The sequence below is a fragment of the Dreissena polymorpha genome, chromosome 15, assembly GCF_020536995.1.
Source record: "Dreissena polymorpha isolate Duluth1 chromosome 15, UMN_Dpol_1.0, whole genome shotgun sequence".
Lineage (NCBI taxonomy): Eukaryota > Metazoa > Mollusca > Bivalvia > Myida > Dreissenidae > Dreissena > Dreissena polymorpha.
In genome coordinates, this window is record NC_068369.1 from 61,236,535 (window position 1) to 61,256,652 (window position 20,118).

At 36.8% G+C, this 20,118-nt stretch overlaps 1 protein-coding gene across 1 annotated transcript; it reads left to right on the plus strand.

Moving 5' to 3' along the window:
* On the plus strand, nucleotides 1–14,007 carry LOC127860565 (uncharacterized). Its single transcript, XM_052398685.1, has 5 exons — nucleotides 1–119; nucleotides 544–812; nucleotides 2,488–2,602; nucleotides 12,390–12,469; nucleotides 13,783–14,007. The coding sequence occupies exons 1-5, from the start codon at nucleotides 16–18 to the stop codon at nucleotides 13,878–13,880; spliced, it is 666 nt and encodes a 221-aa protein (XP_052254645.1). The 5' UTR covers nucleotides 1–15; the 3' UTR covers nucleotides 13,881–14,007.
* Nucleotides 14,008–20,118: the final 6,111 nt, after the last annotated feature.

Here is a 20,118-nt window from a genome sequence, read left to right on the forward strand (position 1 = left end):
GTTATTTCAGTCACAATGCGCACTTATGAAAAGATCTACCAAAAAACTGTTTTCTGTGGCACCCATGCAGTTTCAAGACAGATATCTAAATCGGCCGAAAAAACAGCAACAATACAAAAGTAATTATCAATAGTTACCAAAGCATTTTCCTATAAGAAATAGTATTTCTTGAAAAAGACGTGTCATTTATTTGCTTTGACACATTATACATTTTGTCTACGAACTTAATATACCGTAAACAAGTAACATCATATAATTTATAAAAGTGAATGCTATTTGTTGAAACGCAAACAAATTCGTTCTTATGTTGCAGTTTCTTTGAAATGGGGCAATTTCTATAATCTCAATCGCCTTTTAGGTTTGAACATCATGCTTTATTCCATCCGTGGGTTGTTGAACCTTGTGGTTTATATTGCGTACGTTACATTTCAGCGTCAACACGTTGTTGCCGGTGCCTAATTAAGTGTTTACAGGATGACACGCTTAGTAAATCACTTATATGGTCTCAAGTACAATCAACATTAGACTATGTTTTTTTCATAGGTACACTATTCATAACTTCTCACCATTTGTTGGAGAGAATCCGAACGTAACAGAGGCGCATACAGAAAGACCAAAAATGACCGGTACGGGATATTTCGTTTTGTTCGTTGTCTGTTTGTTAGTGTTGAACACGTGTAAAGGTGATTCGTGTGCAAAGCAAATGATGAGCATGAAACTACAGCAGAAGACGACAAACAAGCAGTTAGAGGAGATCGGAAAAAAGCTGGACATGGTTCTTAGCATCGTCCAACAACTGCAGAATCAGTCCGGTAAATGTGCCATTTATTTAAAATCTTAAATACTTTGTTCGTATACAGTCTATATACGGATTGCATGTCATTATTGGCATTTCAGGTGATTACATTTCAAATATGCGAGCGGAAAGTGTAATAAATGTATGCATTATTCGGCAAATCAGTTGTCACATTTTACTTTTGCACATTGTTTTACTGATTACTTCAAATATGTTTTTTTAAACATGCATGTCACTCTTTTTCTTTTTATAAGAGGCTTGCTTTTTGGAGTTTGTAATGTATTTGGTATGTCTCAGTAAACATGTCTATATATGGTTACATCATGGTGGAACCAGCGTTTGACCAATATGGTACCTGCCCTTTCACAAACATTTGCACAGTTTGCATCTCCTATAAAAAATTTTTTATTAATAGTGTGACTGTTCTCAAGGACACTAAAATGTTTATAACTTATTTCATCTGCAAATAAAGCGAAACGTACTTCACAAATCAACGTCAATGTATCGGTAGTCTTTTTCTCAATTTATAAATTAATTTACTTACGTTAACCCCGTACGTTTTGACCGTTCTAATGCAGCACGATTTCTAAAATGTTTCGTCAGTTGTAGCGTTTGTATTGTCCTCTGGGGTATTTCAAGTTGATCACTTTCAAGCCAATTGTATTGACTAAGAGCTTCTGTCTCTTTGGCAAATCTTGAGTTTCTGTATTACTATTCTGTTGTAACCTTATATGATCTGTCTGTTTCTTTATAACGATACATAACCCAGTTTTATATTTCAAGTTCAGAGTACGACCTGATCTTTTCACGCTTTGGTAAATTGACAAAATTGAAAAAAGTTGTTTCAGATTCGCACATTTTCGTTTTAGTTATGATATTTGTGAGGAAACAGTAATACTGAACATTTACCATGGTCTAATATAGCCATTATATGCATCTTTTGACGATTTTAAAACCTAAAAATTATAAAGCGTTGCAACGCGAAACGATTGAATAATTTGGAGAGTTCTGTTTTTGTCGATAAATTTTGTGAAACTACGAAGATTGCTTATATAACGTATAAAATACGTCAAGAATGTGTACTCGGCGGAATAGCTCAGTAGGCTAAAGCGTTTTTACTTCAGGACTCTGGCAGGACTCCAGGGGTCACTGGTTCGAAACCTGTTCCGGGCAATGTTCTTTTCCTTTTTTTAATTTTATTCTTGATTTTTTACTGGAGCTTTTACGATCCAATGTTTACATTTATCAATATAAAGCATTTAATGAATAAGTTAAAAAAATGCCAAAATCTGTGAAAAGGCCCCTTTAAATTGTCGTGTTTCTCCTTGCATCAATAGTCAATTCTTTTTGTTAATTCGATTGGCCTGAAACAAAACAAGAACCGGGATGCTTGTCCGAGTGTGCCCTCACTATGTTTCTTTAAAAATAAGAAGGTTCGGCTACTTATACAAATAAAAATCATTGAAAAATGTATTGATACATTCATTATATAACTTAAAGTTTTTCTCCCACCAATATGTACACAATACAATATTGAAATACATCAGAATACACGTTTTATTTTCTTGACACAAAATAATGCTGAAGTGGATAAAGGTATTTAAAGACTAATATTCCAAAAAAGGTATATAATATAGAATATTTATCTTTTATGCGTCCACCTCTAGTGTTCCAATTATATTCCTTTCTAGTGGTTGGGCCGTGTCATGCAGCTTACCAAGACTTCACGAGTAACGGGAACCCCGCTTACGAGCCACGATGTGACGAGGAAGGCTTCTTTCAGCCAGTGCAGTTATACGACGATATGTAAGTTGAGCTTCAATGTTAAAAGTTGAAAATACGATGTTATATAAAGGTAATATAGTACACATGTATCTATTAATCAATCTACACATTGATTAATATACACATTTGTTTTAGCTCACCCGAAGTGCTTAAGGCTAGCTGTTGTAATAAAAAACGAATATCGAGCTGGGACGAATTTTGAGCCTGGTCTAACATAGACATTCGGCAAAAGTCCCGAATATCGAGCTGGGGCGAATGTCGAGCCAGCTCTGACATAAACATTCGGCAAAACTCGAGAATATCGAGCTGAGACGAATGTCGAGCCAGCTCTGACATCGGCATTTAGCAAAAAAAAAAACGAATATCGAGCTGGGGCGAATGTCGAGCCAGATCTGACATCGACATTCGGAAAAACTCGCGAATATCGAGTTGGGACGAATGTCGAGCCAGGTCTGACATCGACATTCGGCAAAACTTACGAATATCGAGCTGGGGCGTATGTCGAGCCAGCTATGACATCGACATTCGGCAAAACTCGCAAATATCAAGCTAGGACGAATGTCGCGCCAGGTCTGACATCGACATTCGTAAAAATCCCGAATATCGAGCTGGGGCGAATGTCGAGCCAGCTCTGACATCGACAATCGGCAAAACTCGCGAATATTGAGCTGGGACGAATGTCGAGCCAGGTTTAACATCGGCATTCGGCAAAAAACACGAATATCGAGCTGAGGCGAATGTCGAGCCAGGTCTGAAATCGGCATTCGGCAAAAAAAAAAACGAATATCGAGCTGGGCGAATGTCGAGCCAGCTCTGACATCGACATTAGGCAAAACTCGCGAATATCGAGCTGGGGCGAATGTCGAGCCAGCTCTGAAATCGGCATTCGGCAAAACCCCCAAATATCGAGCTGGGACGAATGTCGAGCCAGGTCTGACATCGACATTCGGAAAAGTCCCGAATATCGAGCTGGGGCGAATGTTGAGTCAGCTCTGACGTCGTCATTCGGCAAAAAAAAACGAATATCGAGCTGGGACGAATGTCGAGTCAGCTCTGACATCGGCATTCGGCAAAAAAACTGAATATCGAGCTGGGGCGAATGTCGAGCCAGGTCTGACATCGACATTCGGCAACAAACCCGGATATAGAGCTGGGGGCGAATGTAGAGCCAGGTCTGATATCGACATTCGGCAAAAGTCCCGAATATCGAGCTGGGGCGAATGTCGAGCCAGCTCTGACATCGACATTCGGCAAAGCTCGCGAATATCGAGCTGGGACAAATGTCGAGCCGCTCTGACATCGGCATTCGCAAAAAAAAACGAATATCGAGCTGGGGCGAATGTCGAGTCAGGTTTGACATCGACATTCGGCAAAAGTCTCGAATATCGAGCTGGGGCGAATTTTGAGTCAGCTCTGACATCGACATTCGGCAAAAGTTCTAAATATCGAGCTGGGACGAATGTCGCGCCAGCTCTGACATCGACATTCGGCAAAAAACCCGAATATCGAGCTGGGCGAATGTCGAGCCAGCTCTGACATCGGCATTCGGCCAAAAAACAACAAATATCAAGCTGGGGCGAATGTCGAGCCAGGTCTGAGATCGACATTCGGTAAAAAACGAATATCGAACTTGGGCGAATGTCGAGCCAGCTCTGACATCGAAATTCGGCAAAACTTTCCGAATATCCAGCTTGGACGAATGTCGAGCCAGCTCTGACATCGGCATTCGGCAAAAAACCCGAATATCAAGCAGGGGCGAATGTCCAGCCAGGTCTGACATCGACATTCTGCAAAACTCGCGAAAATCGGGCTGGGGCGAATGTCGAGCTAGCTCTGACATCGACATTCGGCAATAGTCCCGTATATCGCTGGGGCGAATGTCGAGCCAGCTCTGACATCGACATTCGTCAAAGCTCGCGAATATCGAGCTGGGACGAATGTTGAGCCAGGTCTGACATCGACATTCGGCGAGGGGCATTTTTTCGTTATATGGCTATAGTAAAATATTGTTAACAATCTAGAGGCCACATTTACTGTCCGATCTTCATCAAACTTGGTCAGAATAATATCTTGGACGAGTTCAAAAATGATGCCGGTTGGTTGAAAAACATGGCTGCCAGGGGGTGGGGCATTTTTCCATATATGGATATCGGTATAGAGAGGATCCGGTTTAGAGAGTTTCCACTGGATAGCTATAGTAAAACCTTGTTAACACTCTAGAGGCCACATTTATTTTCCGATCTTCATGAAACTTGGTCAGAAGATTTGTCCCAATAATATCTTGTTATCTCAGCGAGCGACTTTGGGCCTTCCATGCCCTGTCGGACCGTATTTGGTACAAAAACGAATATGTACAAGTTTGTACCATATTCGGCCGAATATGGTACAACTGTCTAATTGTACCATATACGTATCTGCAGTTTTGGGGTAAAATGCCTGACCGAATATGGTACAAACTTGTACCATATTCGGATGAAAAATGTACCACATTCGTTCCGAATATGATACACACTCATCATCGTAATCATCATCATCATCATCATCGTTATCTCATCATCATCATCATCATCATCATCATCGTTATCTCATCATCATCATCATCATCATCATCATCATCATCATCATCATCATCATCATCATCATCATCATCATCATCATCATCATCATCACATCAATTATCAACACCCCAATGATCATCATCGTTGTTATCTTTACCAACACCACCATCATCATCACCATCAAAACCAACATCATCATATCCATTATCATGATCGTAATGGTGATCACAAAAGTTTTTTTTGTGATGATAATGACAGCGATGTTTTCGGTCGATAATGAGGATGTTGTGATGATGATGACGACGATTAGAATATCATCATCATCATCGGCCAATAAACATCGCCATCATCATCATCACAAATATTTTGTTATCATCATCATCATTATCATCATCGTCGGCCGATAAACATCGCCGTCATCATCATCTAAAAACTTATCATCATCATTATAACCATCATCATCGTCCGATAAACATCGCTGTCATCATCATCCCAAAACGTTTGTTATCATCATCATCATCATCATTATCATCATCATCATCATCATCACCACAATCATCAAACCCCAATCATCATAACCACTGTCATCATCATCACCACCACCATCATCATCACAATTTTTTTACCATCATCATCATCACAAATGTTTTGTCATCATCATCATCACAAATTCATTTTACATTTTGTATTTTATAATTTGTTTCATTCAAGAGATTCAACAAACTTGTACTTTTTTCATTTATTGGTATACTGACAGGATTTTTCAAAGTAATATTGAAGAACATAGAACAGCATTTAAATTTTAATCCAACTGTAGCATTTTGACAAGACATAATATACATATATACATTCATTTTAGTAGCAGCCAAAATATCCCAAATGTGCTTCGTAAAAAGTTACCAGTAAATGAGCAAATGACAACAAATTTCCGGTAGAAGAACATAATCATCAATCACAAAAATAACATAACAGGTTTCCAAACACCGATATACATGTATATTTCACCTGTAATGTCTGTACATGACATCTATGATATCATACCAACCGATTCCACTAACACGCAAACGCAGCCATGCGTTTGCCCATTTTGGCCCCTTGATGATTTCTTTTATTGCCGAAATAAGACCGCTGTTTCTGCCCGCTCTTGTTAATAGGAAACGAACGCTAACAGGATTTCTGTTACTAGTATCTAGTCCAATATCCGGCCGAATGTAAATTCTAGGTGTTTGCAAACTCATTGACCTTATTAAATCTCTAAAGGGTTTGCCGACCTTCGCCAACACAAACTGGATTGACGGGCTTGATTGTATGCAGAACTTAAAAATTTCAACTTGAATGTGAAGTGGTAACATCAGAAATGGAAAAGTCGTTCGCTTCTGTGCCCTCCTATTGTTTATCATATCTTGAAGCTCTTTCAGGGCTGAACACACAGAGACGTCACCGTTGTCGCCAGAGTCACCGTTGTCGCCGGAGTCACCGTTGTCGCCAGACGCAGCGTTGTCGCCGGAGTCACCGTTGTCGCCGGAGTCACCGTTGTCGCTGGAGTCACCGTTGTCGCCGGAGTCACCGTTGTCGCAAGAGTCACCGTTGTCGCCAGACGCAGCGTTGTCGCCAGATGCAGTGTTGTCGCCAGACGCAGCGTTGTCGCCAGATGCAGTGTTGTCGCCAGACGCAGCGTTGTCGCCGGAGTCACCGTTGTCGCCAGACGCAGCGTTGTCGCCGGAGTCACCGTTGTCGCCGGAGTCACCGTTGTCGCTGGAGTCACCGTTGTCGCCGGAGTCACCGGTGTCGCAAGAGTCACCGTTGTCGCCAGACGCAGCGTTGTCGCCAGATGCAGTGTTGTCGCCAGACGCAGCGGTGTCGCCGGAGTCACCGTTGTCGCCAGAGTCACCGTTGTCGCTGGAGTCACCGTTGTCGCCGGAGTCACCGTTGTCGCAAGAGTCACCGTTGTCGCCAGACGCAGCGTTGTCGCCAGATGCAGTGTTGTCGCCAGACGCAGCGGTGTCGCCGGAGTCACCGTTGTCGCCAGAGTCACCGTTGTCGCCAGACGCAGCGTTGTCGCCTGACGCAGCGTTGTCGCCAGACGCAGCGCTGTCGCCAGAGTCACCGTTGTCATACGACTGTTCTAAGCGTGATATTATGTCCTTGTACACGCGTTGATTGATACGGATACTAACGTAATGCATGCCAAATCCTTCTGGGAAATACCCCAATGCAATTGTTCCAACATCACCATCGAACTTTCCATCTGCTGACACAATTGATGAGTGTTCTAGTCCTCGGGTAGAAACTACCAGGCACTGCAAATTATATTCTCTCATAAGTGCAATGAGCGTGAGGTTGTCGCCGTATGTCCCATTCTTAGACATATTCTTAACGTATTCATCAAATGTTTCATCATAGACAAAAGTTTCATAGAAATATCTGTTTTCTACAATGTGATGGACTGCTTCCTTACGTAAAGCATCTACGTCTTTGTATATACCAATTTTACCAAGTTGATGCGATATAGCAGCAAATTGGCAATTTCCATCCGGATTTGGGTCCATGGCAATATTCACCCCATCCAACAACTGCAGATTTTCATGGTGTGTTAAAACATGATAGTACTTAGTTCTGTGATTTTGTTTCTCTGAGCGGTTCTGTTTTAATGAATGTTTTTTAATTTTTCGTTGTTTCTCTAACGCAACAGTTAGGCTAGTCATGTTTTCGACCCCAACCGATTTGCTTACGAATCCAAGTTCGGGTTTGTTCGGTACTTGAAATGACACGATATAAACACCATTTCGTTTTACTTTTTCTACCTTGCCTTCGATAACATATCTTTTGGTTGGCACCCTGGATTTTCGAAAGGGATAGCGAATTAATACTGTCTCTCCTACTTTGTACTTGCTTGGGGAAGTTGCGTTTTTCAACAGCGACCTGTAAGCCTTTTTATTTGCTCGCCGTATGGTTTTCTTTATTTCACGAGAACTATGACGTTCTTTGGTAAAAACATGACTTCTTCCGTAGTAGGCTTCAAAGGGCGTGAGACCCCCAAGAACTCGTTTGAAACTTGTGTTTATGGCATAGGCTAAATCTTGAAGCCCTTCGACCCAGTTAAATCCACGTTTACTTTTTGTTGCAAATAGAATCTTGGCCTTTATAACACTGTTTGACCTTTCACACTTGCCCTGTGATTGAGGATGATACGGCCTACTATTGATCATTTTGATGTTGTACTTGTTCAACAAAAGTTTCATACAAGGGCCTTTAAATTCCAGTCCGTTGTCACATTGGATGATGTCAGGGGCAAGGTTAACCATCAACACGTCCTCTAATGCCTTTGCAACTTCACGCGAACTCTTCGTTTTCAGGGGTTTTGGCATAACGTACCTAGAATAAACGTCCACGACTTGTAGAATATAACTGTATGTGGACCCCTTGTAGCTAACACTTTGATTTTTCATGTTAATTATGTCAATCTGCCATCTTTTGCCTGGTTCCTCTTCTGTAATTGTCTTTGGCTTTGGCTTGTTTGTAAATCTCGGATACTTCTCATGGTAATACTTGCTATTGTACAGTATTTCAAGGATAGCTTGTTCCGAGAACCCCGTGTAATTTACTTTCAGTTTGTTGTAAATAACCCTTGCTCCACATCCTTTGTTTTCCATGAACATCTTCTCAACAAATCTAGGAAGATCTTCTTTCACAAGGACTTGCTTTCCGCCACACAATAAAGAACCCCGGTCACCAAGCTCGAAGTCCTTACGTTTTCTAATCATGGCCAAACAATTATTCTCTTCAGGTGTCCGTTTCTTCACAGGGACATCGAACGATCCGTTTAAACATCTGACAATAATGTCGTACTTCGACATGGGCAAGCACCCTAATTGCTTCCTTTTTCTCCTAATTGCTTCCTTCATCTGAAATAATATAATAAGTTATTATACATTTATACTTCATTAGTTAATAGAGCTTGTATTGAACACCGCGTGTCGAAAACGAATGTCTCACGACATGAGCTGAGCTAAAATCACTCGTCTGATAGCTCCGCTAAAATTTACAATCCGAACTTCCGGGCAATATGCGCAATGAAAGTAGCAAGTACTTCATGTAAAGTTTCATTGAAATCCAACCGAATTCAAATTCAGGGGAAAAATAGCGGGCAAACTTATGGCGGTCAACGGACAAACGGTCTGTAGAAACCAATGCTACGTGGATGGAAGGGATATAAAGAAGGGGCCCTGGGGGCCTAGGTCGCTCACCAGAAGTCACGACTAGGCAGGGTTCGAAGGTCAAAGACCTATAAACTCCATAAAATTTAAAATGTTCAAATCTACAGATTACAGGAGCTCGATCTGATTTTGGTGGAAAATACACTTTCGAAAAAATGACTGTAGCTTAAATATTTTAGCAGTTTAGGAGTTACGCACCCGGAAGGAATGCCACGGACAATTGGATAGACGGACGGACAACTGCAAATGCACTCTGAGGGGGGGGGGGGGGGGCATAAAACATAAAAATCAATGCATGTTAAAACATCAATGCATATTAAGACAACTGAAAATTAAAATTATGTACAGTACTTACTGTCAAGAATTCTTTTGAAGTTTGAAGAAAGTTTGGATTTCAATTCTTTCTAGTCGAAAATCACAATTTTTCTTGCCGACCGCCAAGTCAAATATGGTTACTGACTTCTGAGTAAGACTCGTGTGCAAAATTCCCGCCTTTTTAAAGCGGCACGTTATCAAAGAAAAAATCGGAAACTTCAAAGCTTTGTCGGCTTCTCAGCAATATGACGTCGGAACGACAAATCAACTTTACAAAGTAATGTTTAGGAATACAGTCACACCTGTCTAAAGCAGCCAGTCAAACATCCTTATTTTTGGAGAGATATATTCATTTAAAAGAGCTCAAAATCTCTTAAATCGGATTTTGGTGAAAATACACTTTCGAAAAAAAAAGTTTTAAAAATTTGAAAATTGCTATTATGCTCCACGAAAGTATCTGGCCCGCCCGGGAATCGAACCCAGGCCGCCTGCGTGCCAATCTGACGCGCAACCGACTGAGCTAGCCGGCGAAACAGTTACACAGCCAGCAAAATCCATGTAAAGTGTGGTTAGGTTAGCTGTTTCTGTTACTGCTAGTTACGACGACGACGACGACGACGACGACGACGATGATGATGATGATGATGATGATGATGATGATGATGATGATGATGATGATGATGATGATGATACTTTTGTCACTTCCAATATTAGGTTAATACAATGTATTTGAGTTTGAAAAAAAGTTTACACATCGGCAGACTATTTCATTTATTAAGAAATACATAATTTATGTACCATATACGTAGGCCATTTTCATTTTTATGAGTTTTTTTGGTATGTACCAAATACGTTTTGGCGAGCATAGAAAAACTTATTCCAACCGAATATGGTACAATGTTTGTACCATATTCGGTCGAAAATTGTACCATCTTCGGTCCAAGTATGGTACATTTGTACCATATTCGGCCGAATATGGTACAAATGTACCATATTCGTTTTTGTACCAAATACGGTCCGACAATGCCCTCTTGTTTATATCTTAATTTTTGACAGATTACATAATTATCTTCAAACTGATACCAGACTTACATCATCTAAAATAACGGAAAGGCTCGAAAAGAACTGCCTCGAATCATTGCCGTTTTATAATGGGTCACTGGGAATTGGAATTCGTGGTTTCTAGCCTCCATGCTTCATAAGAATAGAGATTGTTTTCTGAATTTTATTTGACCATTTCAATAGATTTGAGTTTTAGGGACTAGTACCGAATGTCAATGTCAGAGCTTGCTCGACATTCGCACCAGCTCGATATTCGGGACTAGTGCAGAATGTCGATGTCAGAGCTGGCTCGACATTCGCACCAGCTCGATATTCGGGACAAGTGCCGAATGTCGATGTCAGAGCTGGCTCGACATTCGCACCAGCTCGATATTCGGGACTAGTGCCGAATGTCGATGTCAGAGCTGGCTCGACATTCGCACCAGCTCGATATTCGGGACTAGTTCCGAATGTCGATGTCAGACCTGGCTCGACTTTCGTCTCAGCTCGATTTTCGGGACAAGTGCCGAATGTCAATGTCAGAGCTGGCTCGACATTTGTCCCAGATCGATATTCGGGACTAGTGCCGAATGTCGATGTCAGAACTGGCTCGACATTCGCCCAAGCTCGATATTCGTTTTTTTGCAGAATGTCGATGTCAGACCTGGCTCGACATTCGCCCCAGCTTGATATTCGTTTTTTTTGCCGAATGCCGATGTCAGAGCTGGCTCGACATACGCCCCAGCTCGATATTTCAAAGTTTTTCCAAATGTCGATGTCAGAGCTGGCTCGACATTCGCCCCAGCTCGATATTCGTTTTTTTGCCGAATGTCGATGTCAGAGCTGGCTGAACACAACACATTCAAATTTATAAATGTCAAATGTCTTGAAGCACATGTCGAGATGTGTTTTTTTAAAGAACTTATCACACTTTTGATAAACAAATCAACATACACTAGTTGACTCGTAAATCCATATTGCATTGTTCAAAAATTGAACGGCGTCCTTTGAAACGCCGCGGAATTTTTTTTTTCACATTAACGCACGTTAAACACTTTTATCTCTTATTGGGAAGTTTTGTGGGTGTATTTTTTTTTATAATTTTCCAAATCAAATTGTTATACATTTAATGTAATATATTATTCATTGTTGAAAATTCAGTAAAAGCAGAAAAGTCTTTTAGTTGAACAAATATAGCTAAAATCAATATTAATATATTAAAATAATTATTGGTTTCATTGGACTATAATACAAATTTATCTGACCTGCTACCAACACAAGAGTCCGAATGTGTTCACTTGGCTTAAGGTGTGTTTTTTGGGTCACATGATACATGCATTTTGTGTTAACAAACAATCGGCCAATGTAACAATAAGAGACTAACGAGACGTATAGCCTGAAGGTAGCTTTCAGACAAATGAACGACGTCATGTTATCTGTAAACGGATGCGATGGCCTTTATCACTTATACTCTCTTGTGTAGGTTGGTTGATCAATCACCAAATCTTGGACGAATGTATCAGACTATGAGACGAATGTCTCGCGTACTTTGATATATACAAGGTGTACACATAGTTTAAATAGAAAACAAACATTGTAAGGCCCATATTCTGAACGGAAAGAGGCAGTTGGGTTGTGGTGCCGAACGATAAATAACATATAACCGTTATGTTCCAGGGCATTCTGCGTGACTAGAAACGGCAACAGTCTGGGATATGAAGTGCCTGCGATGATGGCTCATCCGGAAAACGACTGCGGTTCGTTTCATATAAGCATTAGCATTTTTTTATTGTTATTAATTATATCAATTTAAAAATAGAACATGTGTTTGTGTGCATTAAAAATCAGGATTATGCATTTCCGCTTCCTGATACTCAATTACTTTCATTAGTGAATTTCACTAAATAATGATCAGTTTATACACATAGGCGGCTTGTGATAAAGGAAAATACATAGTAATTTAAAGAATGCGTTCTAGGCAGATTTTTATTATTAAGATTTTAGGCATTTAAACCATTTAGATGTTCATCGTAAAAATATAAGTTTTTTTGCGTTCGTTTATTCTTGAGAGCGGTAATTTTTACATATAAAAATATAATATTATTTTCAACACACTCTCTTCTAATTAAAATGAATTTATACAATTGATTAATAATATTCAAAAATAAATAGCTATTGATATGCGCTGACAATTTAATAGTTAGTTAAAACGCTTATAATCTCGTTGCAAGAGAACTTTTCCCGAAGTTCTTCTGCCCATCACGTTTCTTCAACTAATGTCGTACAATAAAAATACTAACAATATACGGTTAAATATCACAAGGTATTCGTTAACCGATTCATGTTTTTTTCATGTCATCTACCATCTTTCAACGCAAATAAAAAATGTTTGATACAATTTAAAGGGACTTTTTAACGTTTTTATAAATTGAGAAAAGTTATTTCAGATTTGCGAATTTTCGGTGTAGCTTTGTTTTTGCAAGGCAACATTAATATTGAATATGTACCATTATCTTAATGATGCATTATATGCATATTTTGACGATTTAAAAACCTGAAAATTATAAAGCGTTACAAACGCGAAACGGTTATATAATTTGGACAGTTTTGTTGTTATCGATATATTTTGTGACATTACATTGGTCGCTTATATACAGTATACCAGATGCCTTTAGAATGTTATTGCTAACAATTTGCATGGTACATGTCTACATATTCAAGTTTCGACGTTAATATTTATTATACATAATATATTTCCCTGTGATAAAAATCACGTGAAAGGGTGGGTTTGCTTTGAACCTGGTTTTTGTTACGCAGAAAATATTGTTCATGAAGTTTTACAAAGAATATTGTTGAGGACTTAACATGGTTATATGATGGCACCTTTATGACTCCAAAAATCACATACACAAAATGGCACGAAAACAGACATATATATATATATATATATATATATATATATATATATATATATATATATATGTTTATATGTATGTTAACTTTTGTATTGATTCGTTTATCTTTTCTCGCTAATTTTTGACTATCAATGTTTTTCCCTCTACCGTTTCAGCGTGCGCTCTAGCTGGCCGCTACTCGGAGTGCGCGGATGATGGCAGCTATCGTCAGTACGATGATTTTATGGGCGGACGTCATGATGATTTTTATTAAAGACGTAGCATAACAAAGAAAGCAGAGCAAAGTCTGTTAATATGTTTTGATACACAAAGACTGTAGTTTTCTTTGCGTACGTTCAAAATAATGCAATTTGGTATGACCGTAATAAACCAAACGTACACATGTTTGTTGTTGTATCTGATAACTGATTTTGTTTATCTTTTGTAATTTATTTTTCAGGAAGTCAGACACAAAACGTGTTGTAACTTTTATTTATGACAATAATGTGACATATTTGAGCTTTATCATTAATACACGCCATGAGTGTAAGTTTTTAAAAGGACATTGGTGCTAAAAGTAATATTATGATGGCCCAACTATGTGAGATGCAAAAGGACCAATCTGATTTTTTTGCAAAAAAAAATCATAACTCCGTCATATAATTTATACACAAAATAGTAGCTGTTGCAACATTTACCTCATTAAGGGATTTCCAGATAAATCTCCAGTCAACAAAGAATGGCGAGATTCACTACACAATTTTTTAGCCGTAAGAATAAGTAAATCAGACATTAAGAATGTTATGTTGAATTAATAGCGTTAAGTAATTTATATAGAAATGATCATTTAAACAAAACTATTTGATTGGTCACAGTTTTTTTAGTACGACTGTATTTCTAAAACGGATCTGTATACAGATTGTCGTCTTTAAAAACACTGTCATTAAATGTTTCAAATGCCAAACATATATAGTAATTGGAATCGTTAAACATAATTATAACATCCAGAAAATGAATAAGAAAGTTTGTGTTTACCTTGATTCGAACCTTGACCCCTAGGAGCAAAAGCGATCGCGCTACACTAGACCCATCAGGTTTCTGATACTTACAGCTTGTTTGCAATTCCTGACTTTGTAGTGTTGAGTTGCTTGTTTGTAATCCATGACAGTTTTTTGGCCATTTTCAGCAGCCCTTTCAATATTCCGTATTAATTCTTAAGTACATTTAGTTTACATTGTTTAGTTGCCTCTAATCCTTTAAAGCATTATCAACGCATACATAATTAATATGACAACATAAACAAATTACAGTAAACGTATAATATACACGTCTAATTTACGGCCATATGAATTAAAGCAACCCACCGCAATAATTGAATGAATTAATTAGCGTTGTTATTCGGAAATGACCATAATGCGACCTTGTCAAACTGATTGTCATTAGAGGGTTTAACATATGATGCAGGAAATATAATAAATACGGAATATTACGCTAGTCAATTGTTCCAAGAGTTTGTATCTATCGAGTGGCTTGTGTGATCCGCCTCTCGTGTGATGCGAAATAGCATAAGCCACGAGAGTGATACAAACTCTTGGAACAATTGACTAGCGTAATATTCCTTTTATTATATACAACAACTAACGAAAACAGTTACCAATTGTATTTTTTACTTTAACAAAACTGACAAAACAATGACTAAAACGGTACGCCATAGTTTATTTAAGACGCGTATGAATACAGTTTATGTAAATTAATGTGTAAACATTCGAACCGGGAAAAAACAGGTTTCCGACACGCTTACCTTAATGCCATCGTTAACAAATGTTTATAACAATTAAGTTGACAACTTAAATCCGATGTTTATAACAAAAACGTTGAAACAATATGCACTTCCACTTCTATCTTCCATGTCTTTATCGAAACTTAGTTAAAACCACACTATTTTATTGTATTCCTATCGAAATATACATTTATGCATGATAAACACACACTCCAAAATACATTCGTTCGACGTTTTTAACAAATAGTCTACTGTTAAAAAACACCCCGTCCGACAGGTCCTTAAATTCCATAGAGTTTAGATAAAACTATTGTGTTTCGTCACAGAAATGACGTCACACGATGTACTTCGCAATATATTTCGTAATATAAAATATTTCTATTTTCGGGGCGCGTAATGTGACGTCATTAAATGGGTCGAAGTAGTCCGTCTAGTATGGTAATACGGAATTGGAAACAGCGAGTAGCGTAATACTGGATTTTTTTATTTCAACGATTGATACAACCTGTATTTTGTTAAAAGCATTAAACAGGTATATAATAAAGATCTTTGTTTTCATTGTTTTGTCGGTTTTGTTAAAGCAAAAATACAATTGTTAACAGTTTTCGTTAGTTGTGTATATAATAAAAGGAATATTACGCTAGGCAATTGTTCAAAGAGTTTGTATTCAGTCTCGTGGCTTGTGTTATTTCCCATCACACTCGAGGCTCCGCCTCTCGTGTGATACGTCATCACACAAGCCACTCGACTGAATACAAACTCTTGGAACAATTGACTAGCGTAATATTCCGTATGTATTACAGGGTACTAAACTGTAAAGGATTTCGTTATTTAACAGGAAGAGTCGTGATAACGCTTTGTTTGGCAACTGAGGAAGTAACATATGCATATGGAAAATAAAGTGAAAATTACTTTTTATTCTCCAGATTGTTTTCACGTCACGTGTCTTCTTTTCACGACGCACAAGCACACGCATGAATCGATTAATTAAAGAGCTTTAAACAATTAATTTTAAACTAATAAATGTAGGTGACTGAATGGGTATGAATCAAGTCTTTTATACAGTTATTATTCAACCGGTTGTTTGTGTAGACAACTATTGATTCTTTAACACAATTTGTTGAATAACGACTTATTTAAACTGTATCTTAACATGTAAAATGTTAAAACATGTTACTACACGTCTCAAGTTATTTTGCATATATTTACTTATGTGTAAAACAATCATGCTTTTATGGCCCTTCATAGTTAATTCATAAAAAAGAAGGTCATTAACGTTAACTTTCCCACCAATAACGACTCTAAATAAATTTCCGAAGGTTTTAAAATTATTGAACCACTATTGGAGTCCCACTATATATATTTATGCATCAAACATCATACGTCAAACTGTTCTATACCGATATTAACGGTATAATCATTAACACTGGCTTCTTTTCAAACAGTTTTAACACCGAACGAGGGGTTCGACAAGATGACCACTTTCATCATCGCTATTTATTATATGCATCTACTATTTATCACATCACATCAAATCAAATAAACATATAAATGGCATATCGTTAATATCGTTAGAACCTGACGACGAAATTAAACAGTCCATATTTGCTGACGATCCAACTTATATCTTTAATGACAATAGTGACTCATTCCATAACCTAATAGAGTCGCTAATCCTTTTCGGAATGACATCGGGTCTTAAACTAAACAAAAGTAAATGTACTGTGCTACGAGTAGGTAAATTAAAACAAAGTAATGTCCATCATAAAAAAAACAAATGAAATTCAATTTGACATCAGATGAAGCTACCACGTTAGGCATTACATTTACAAATAATGAAAATGAAACAGTTCTAAAACATACTGACTAAATTACAGAAATTAAAAAAACTGCTTAAAATCATTGCAACACCGTAAACTTACACTTATCGGAAAAAACACAGTGCTGAAAACGTTTGCACTCCCTAAATTAGTTTATGTACTAACAGTTCTCCCAAATCCACCAAATGATATTATAAACGATATAAAATCAGCAATATTTAATTTTATATGGGACGGTAAACCTGATAAAATTAAACGAACTCAGTTTATTCAATCTGTTGAAAAGGGAGGTATCCAATTAACGGACATTGACTCATTCTTGAATGCAAAAGATACCGTGATAATACCAATACGAGTAAATGGAAATTATTCTACCAGATAATTGTAAAAAAATATGGCGATTCCTTACTTTTTGAATGTAACATCAACAATAATATTTTACATGAAAACATATTTCTATCTAGTATTCTATTGGCATGGAGTAATGTAACTCATAATATAGAAACCCAACCCAACAGTAAAGCTATTTTATGGAACAATAAAGACATAACTTCAAACAATAAGACGTTTTTCTATAAACATTTGTTTAAACGAAACATTAAATATGTCGACCAATTGTACGATTTCAGAATTAAGGACTTCTATTCTTTTGATAATATATGTTACATATACGGAATTCCTTCAAGCAATTCCCTAATGTATTACACATCAATCAAAAGCACACCCATACATATTAAATATATAACCAATACAAATAACACACCATGTACTCAAACATCATTCGTAAACAACATACTTGCAAAACAAAACAAAAGGAACAAAATATTTTACACACTACAAATTAAAAACCCTATACAAAAAACTAAACAAAATCAAAATAAATGGCAAATTCTTCTTCGACAAAAAGAATTTAATTGGAAACTAATATTTATCATGCCATATAAAACAACTATAGATAGCGCACTGAGAAATGTTCAATATAAATATGTCTTTAAAATCATAGCTACAAATAAATATATTTTTTAATGCAAGCTATCCAACACAAATTTATGTGATATTTGCAGCGAACATATTGAAAACATTTGACATTGAGAACACCTTTTCTGAGAGTGTAAACATATTCAAACTCTATGGAACAAATTGATAACATTTCTAGAGAAACAACAATTCATAGTTAAACTGTCTCTTAAATATCAGTGTCGGTGTAAATACTTTTAAAATGACATAAATTAATAACACTGTAAACTACATTTGATATTAATGAAATATTTCATATTCAGCATGAAATACAAAAGAACAAACACCTACTTTGAACTGTTTTATAAATCATTTAAAACTAAAGATCAAAATTGAAAAAGAAACAGCCCTCAACAACGATACACTTCATATTTATGAACAAAAATGGAAACACATGAAATTTTCTTAATCTAGTCCAGTTGTTTATCTACCCCACTTAATGCAATTCATCTATAATTTTAATTATTATATATTAAAGACAAAACAAAACAAAAACATCTATCACAAACAAACAAAGCAAAAAAAAACACAAATCAACAAATCTAAAGAAAAACACAAGGTAAAAAACAATATAAATACTAGCATATCAATATGTTGGACATTATTATTGCTGCATGATATTACTTTGTTCTTGCTTATGCACATGTTTACACGATATGTTTTATATTGAATAAAAAAATGAAAGCGCAAACCGAGATGCATGTGTTCCTTGAGAGTTTAATACTTAGCACAATTTCTAATGCTTCAAATACCAAGTTCGTTACGTTAATGGTCAGTTCAATGCTTACTCTTATCGTCGATTATGATTTAAATGGCCGCGAGGCAACATGGGCAGTTAGACATGACAATTTCACATTGGAAACGTGGGCACGTAGGTTTGTCAAAATTCCACAGACAAGGTCTCTAATGTGACATAACGTCAATGAGTAATACAAAACTCGTAAATTCGTCGACCAACGTATCTTGTCAAAATGCAATACTACATGCCATTCTTTCAATGCCATTGAATTCGTGTCTTAAATAAATATAAAGATGTCAAGGAAAAAGCTTTGTTTTATGAAAATCGTCAAAATGGTAATTATTTCGCGCTTGTTCGCTTGACACATATTGTTTCAGCACTCCCACCTAATTAATTTACTAAACTCAGAAAAAATGAGGCGAATGTTAAATTATAGCTCAACTTGCCATTACTTTATATTTGAATATTTCTGTGTACGTGTGGTAGGGAAATAATTGTCATTATTATTATTATTATTATTTATTATTATTTATTATTATTATTATTATTATTATTATTATTATTATTATTATTATTATTATTATTATTATTATTATTTTTATTATTGTTATTATTATTCAATTAATTTTTTATTAGTATATGCCATATTGTATCAACCACTACATATAAAGGGGTCGATATTTATTCAACGTTTAATATAAAGTAATTTTTGTTTATTACTTCCAAAGATTTAAACACATTCTATGTTGCAAGCATACCTGGAATGAAATAATGTAAGTGACAGGTTTCATTTCTACAGATGTACTGAATTTCGCAAGTCTGTGATGATGATGATGGTCATCTCCCTAATGATCCCAAATTGGCTCTGACTTTAGAAAAACAAAAACAATCGGAGAGGGCTTGAAATTTATATACAATAGTGGATTATGACAAATCTGGCTTATAAAGAACATTTCACCGTGAATGTTATTAAACTTCCAGTTTCATAAAGATATTATGTATCTTACATATATAAACTAAAATCAACGATACAAAGATCGATATTTGACACTGACTGTGCCAATGTCGTACTGTTTAGATTCTATTTCTAAAATTACACACCTATACATTATGCAATAGAAACATCTATATATCATAACTTCTTTTATAATGCAAT

Coding starts and splice junctions, on each gene's coding strand:
- LOC127860565 (XM_052398685.1), top strand. CDS start 16: ATGCGCACTTATGAAAAGATCTACCAAAAAACTGTTTTCTGTGGCACC. Junction 120..543: donor AAAACAGCAACAATACAAAA/GTAATTATCAAT, acceptor TTTTTTTCATAG/GTACACTATTCATAACTTCT. Junction 12,470..13,782: donor TCATCCGGAAAACGACTGCG/GTTCGTTTCATA, acceptor CTACCGTTTCAG/CGTGCGCTCTAGCTGGCCGC.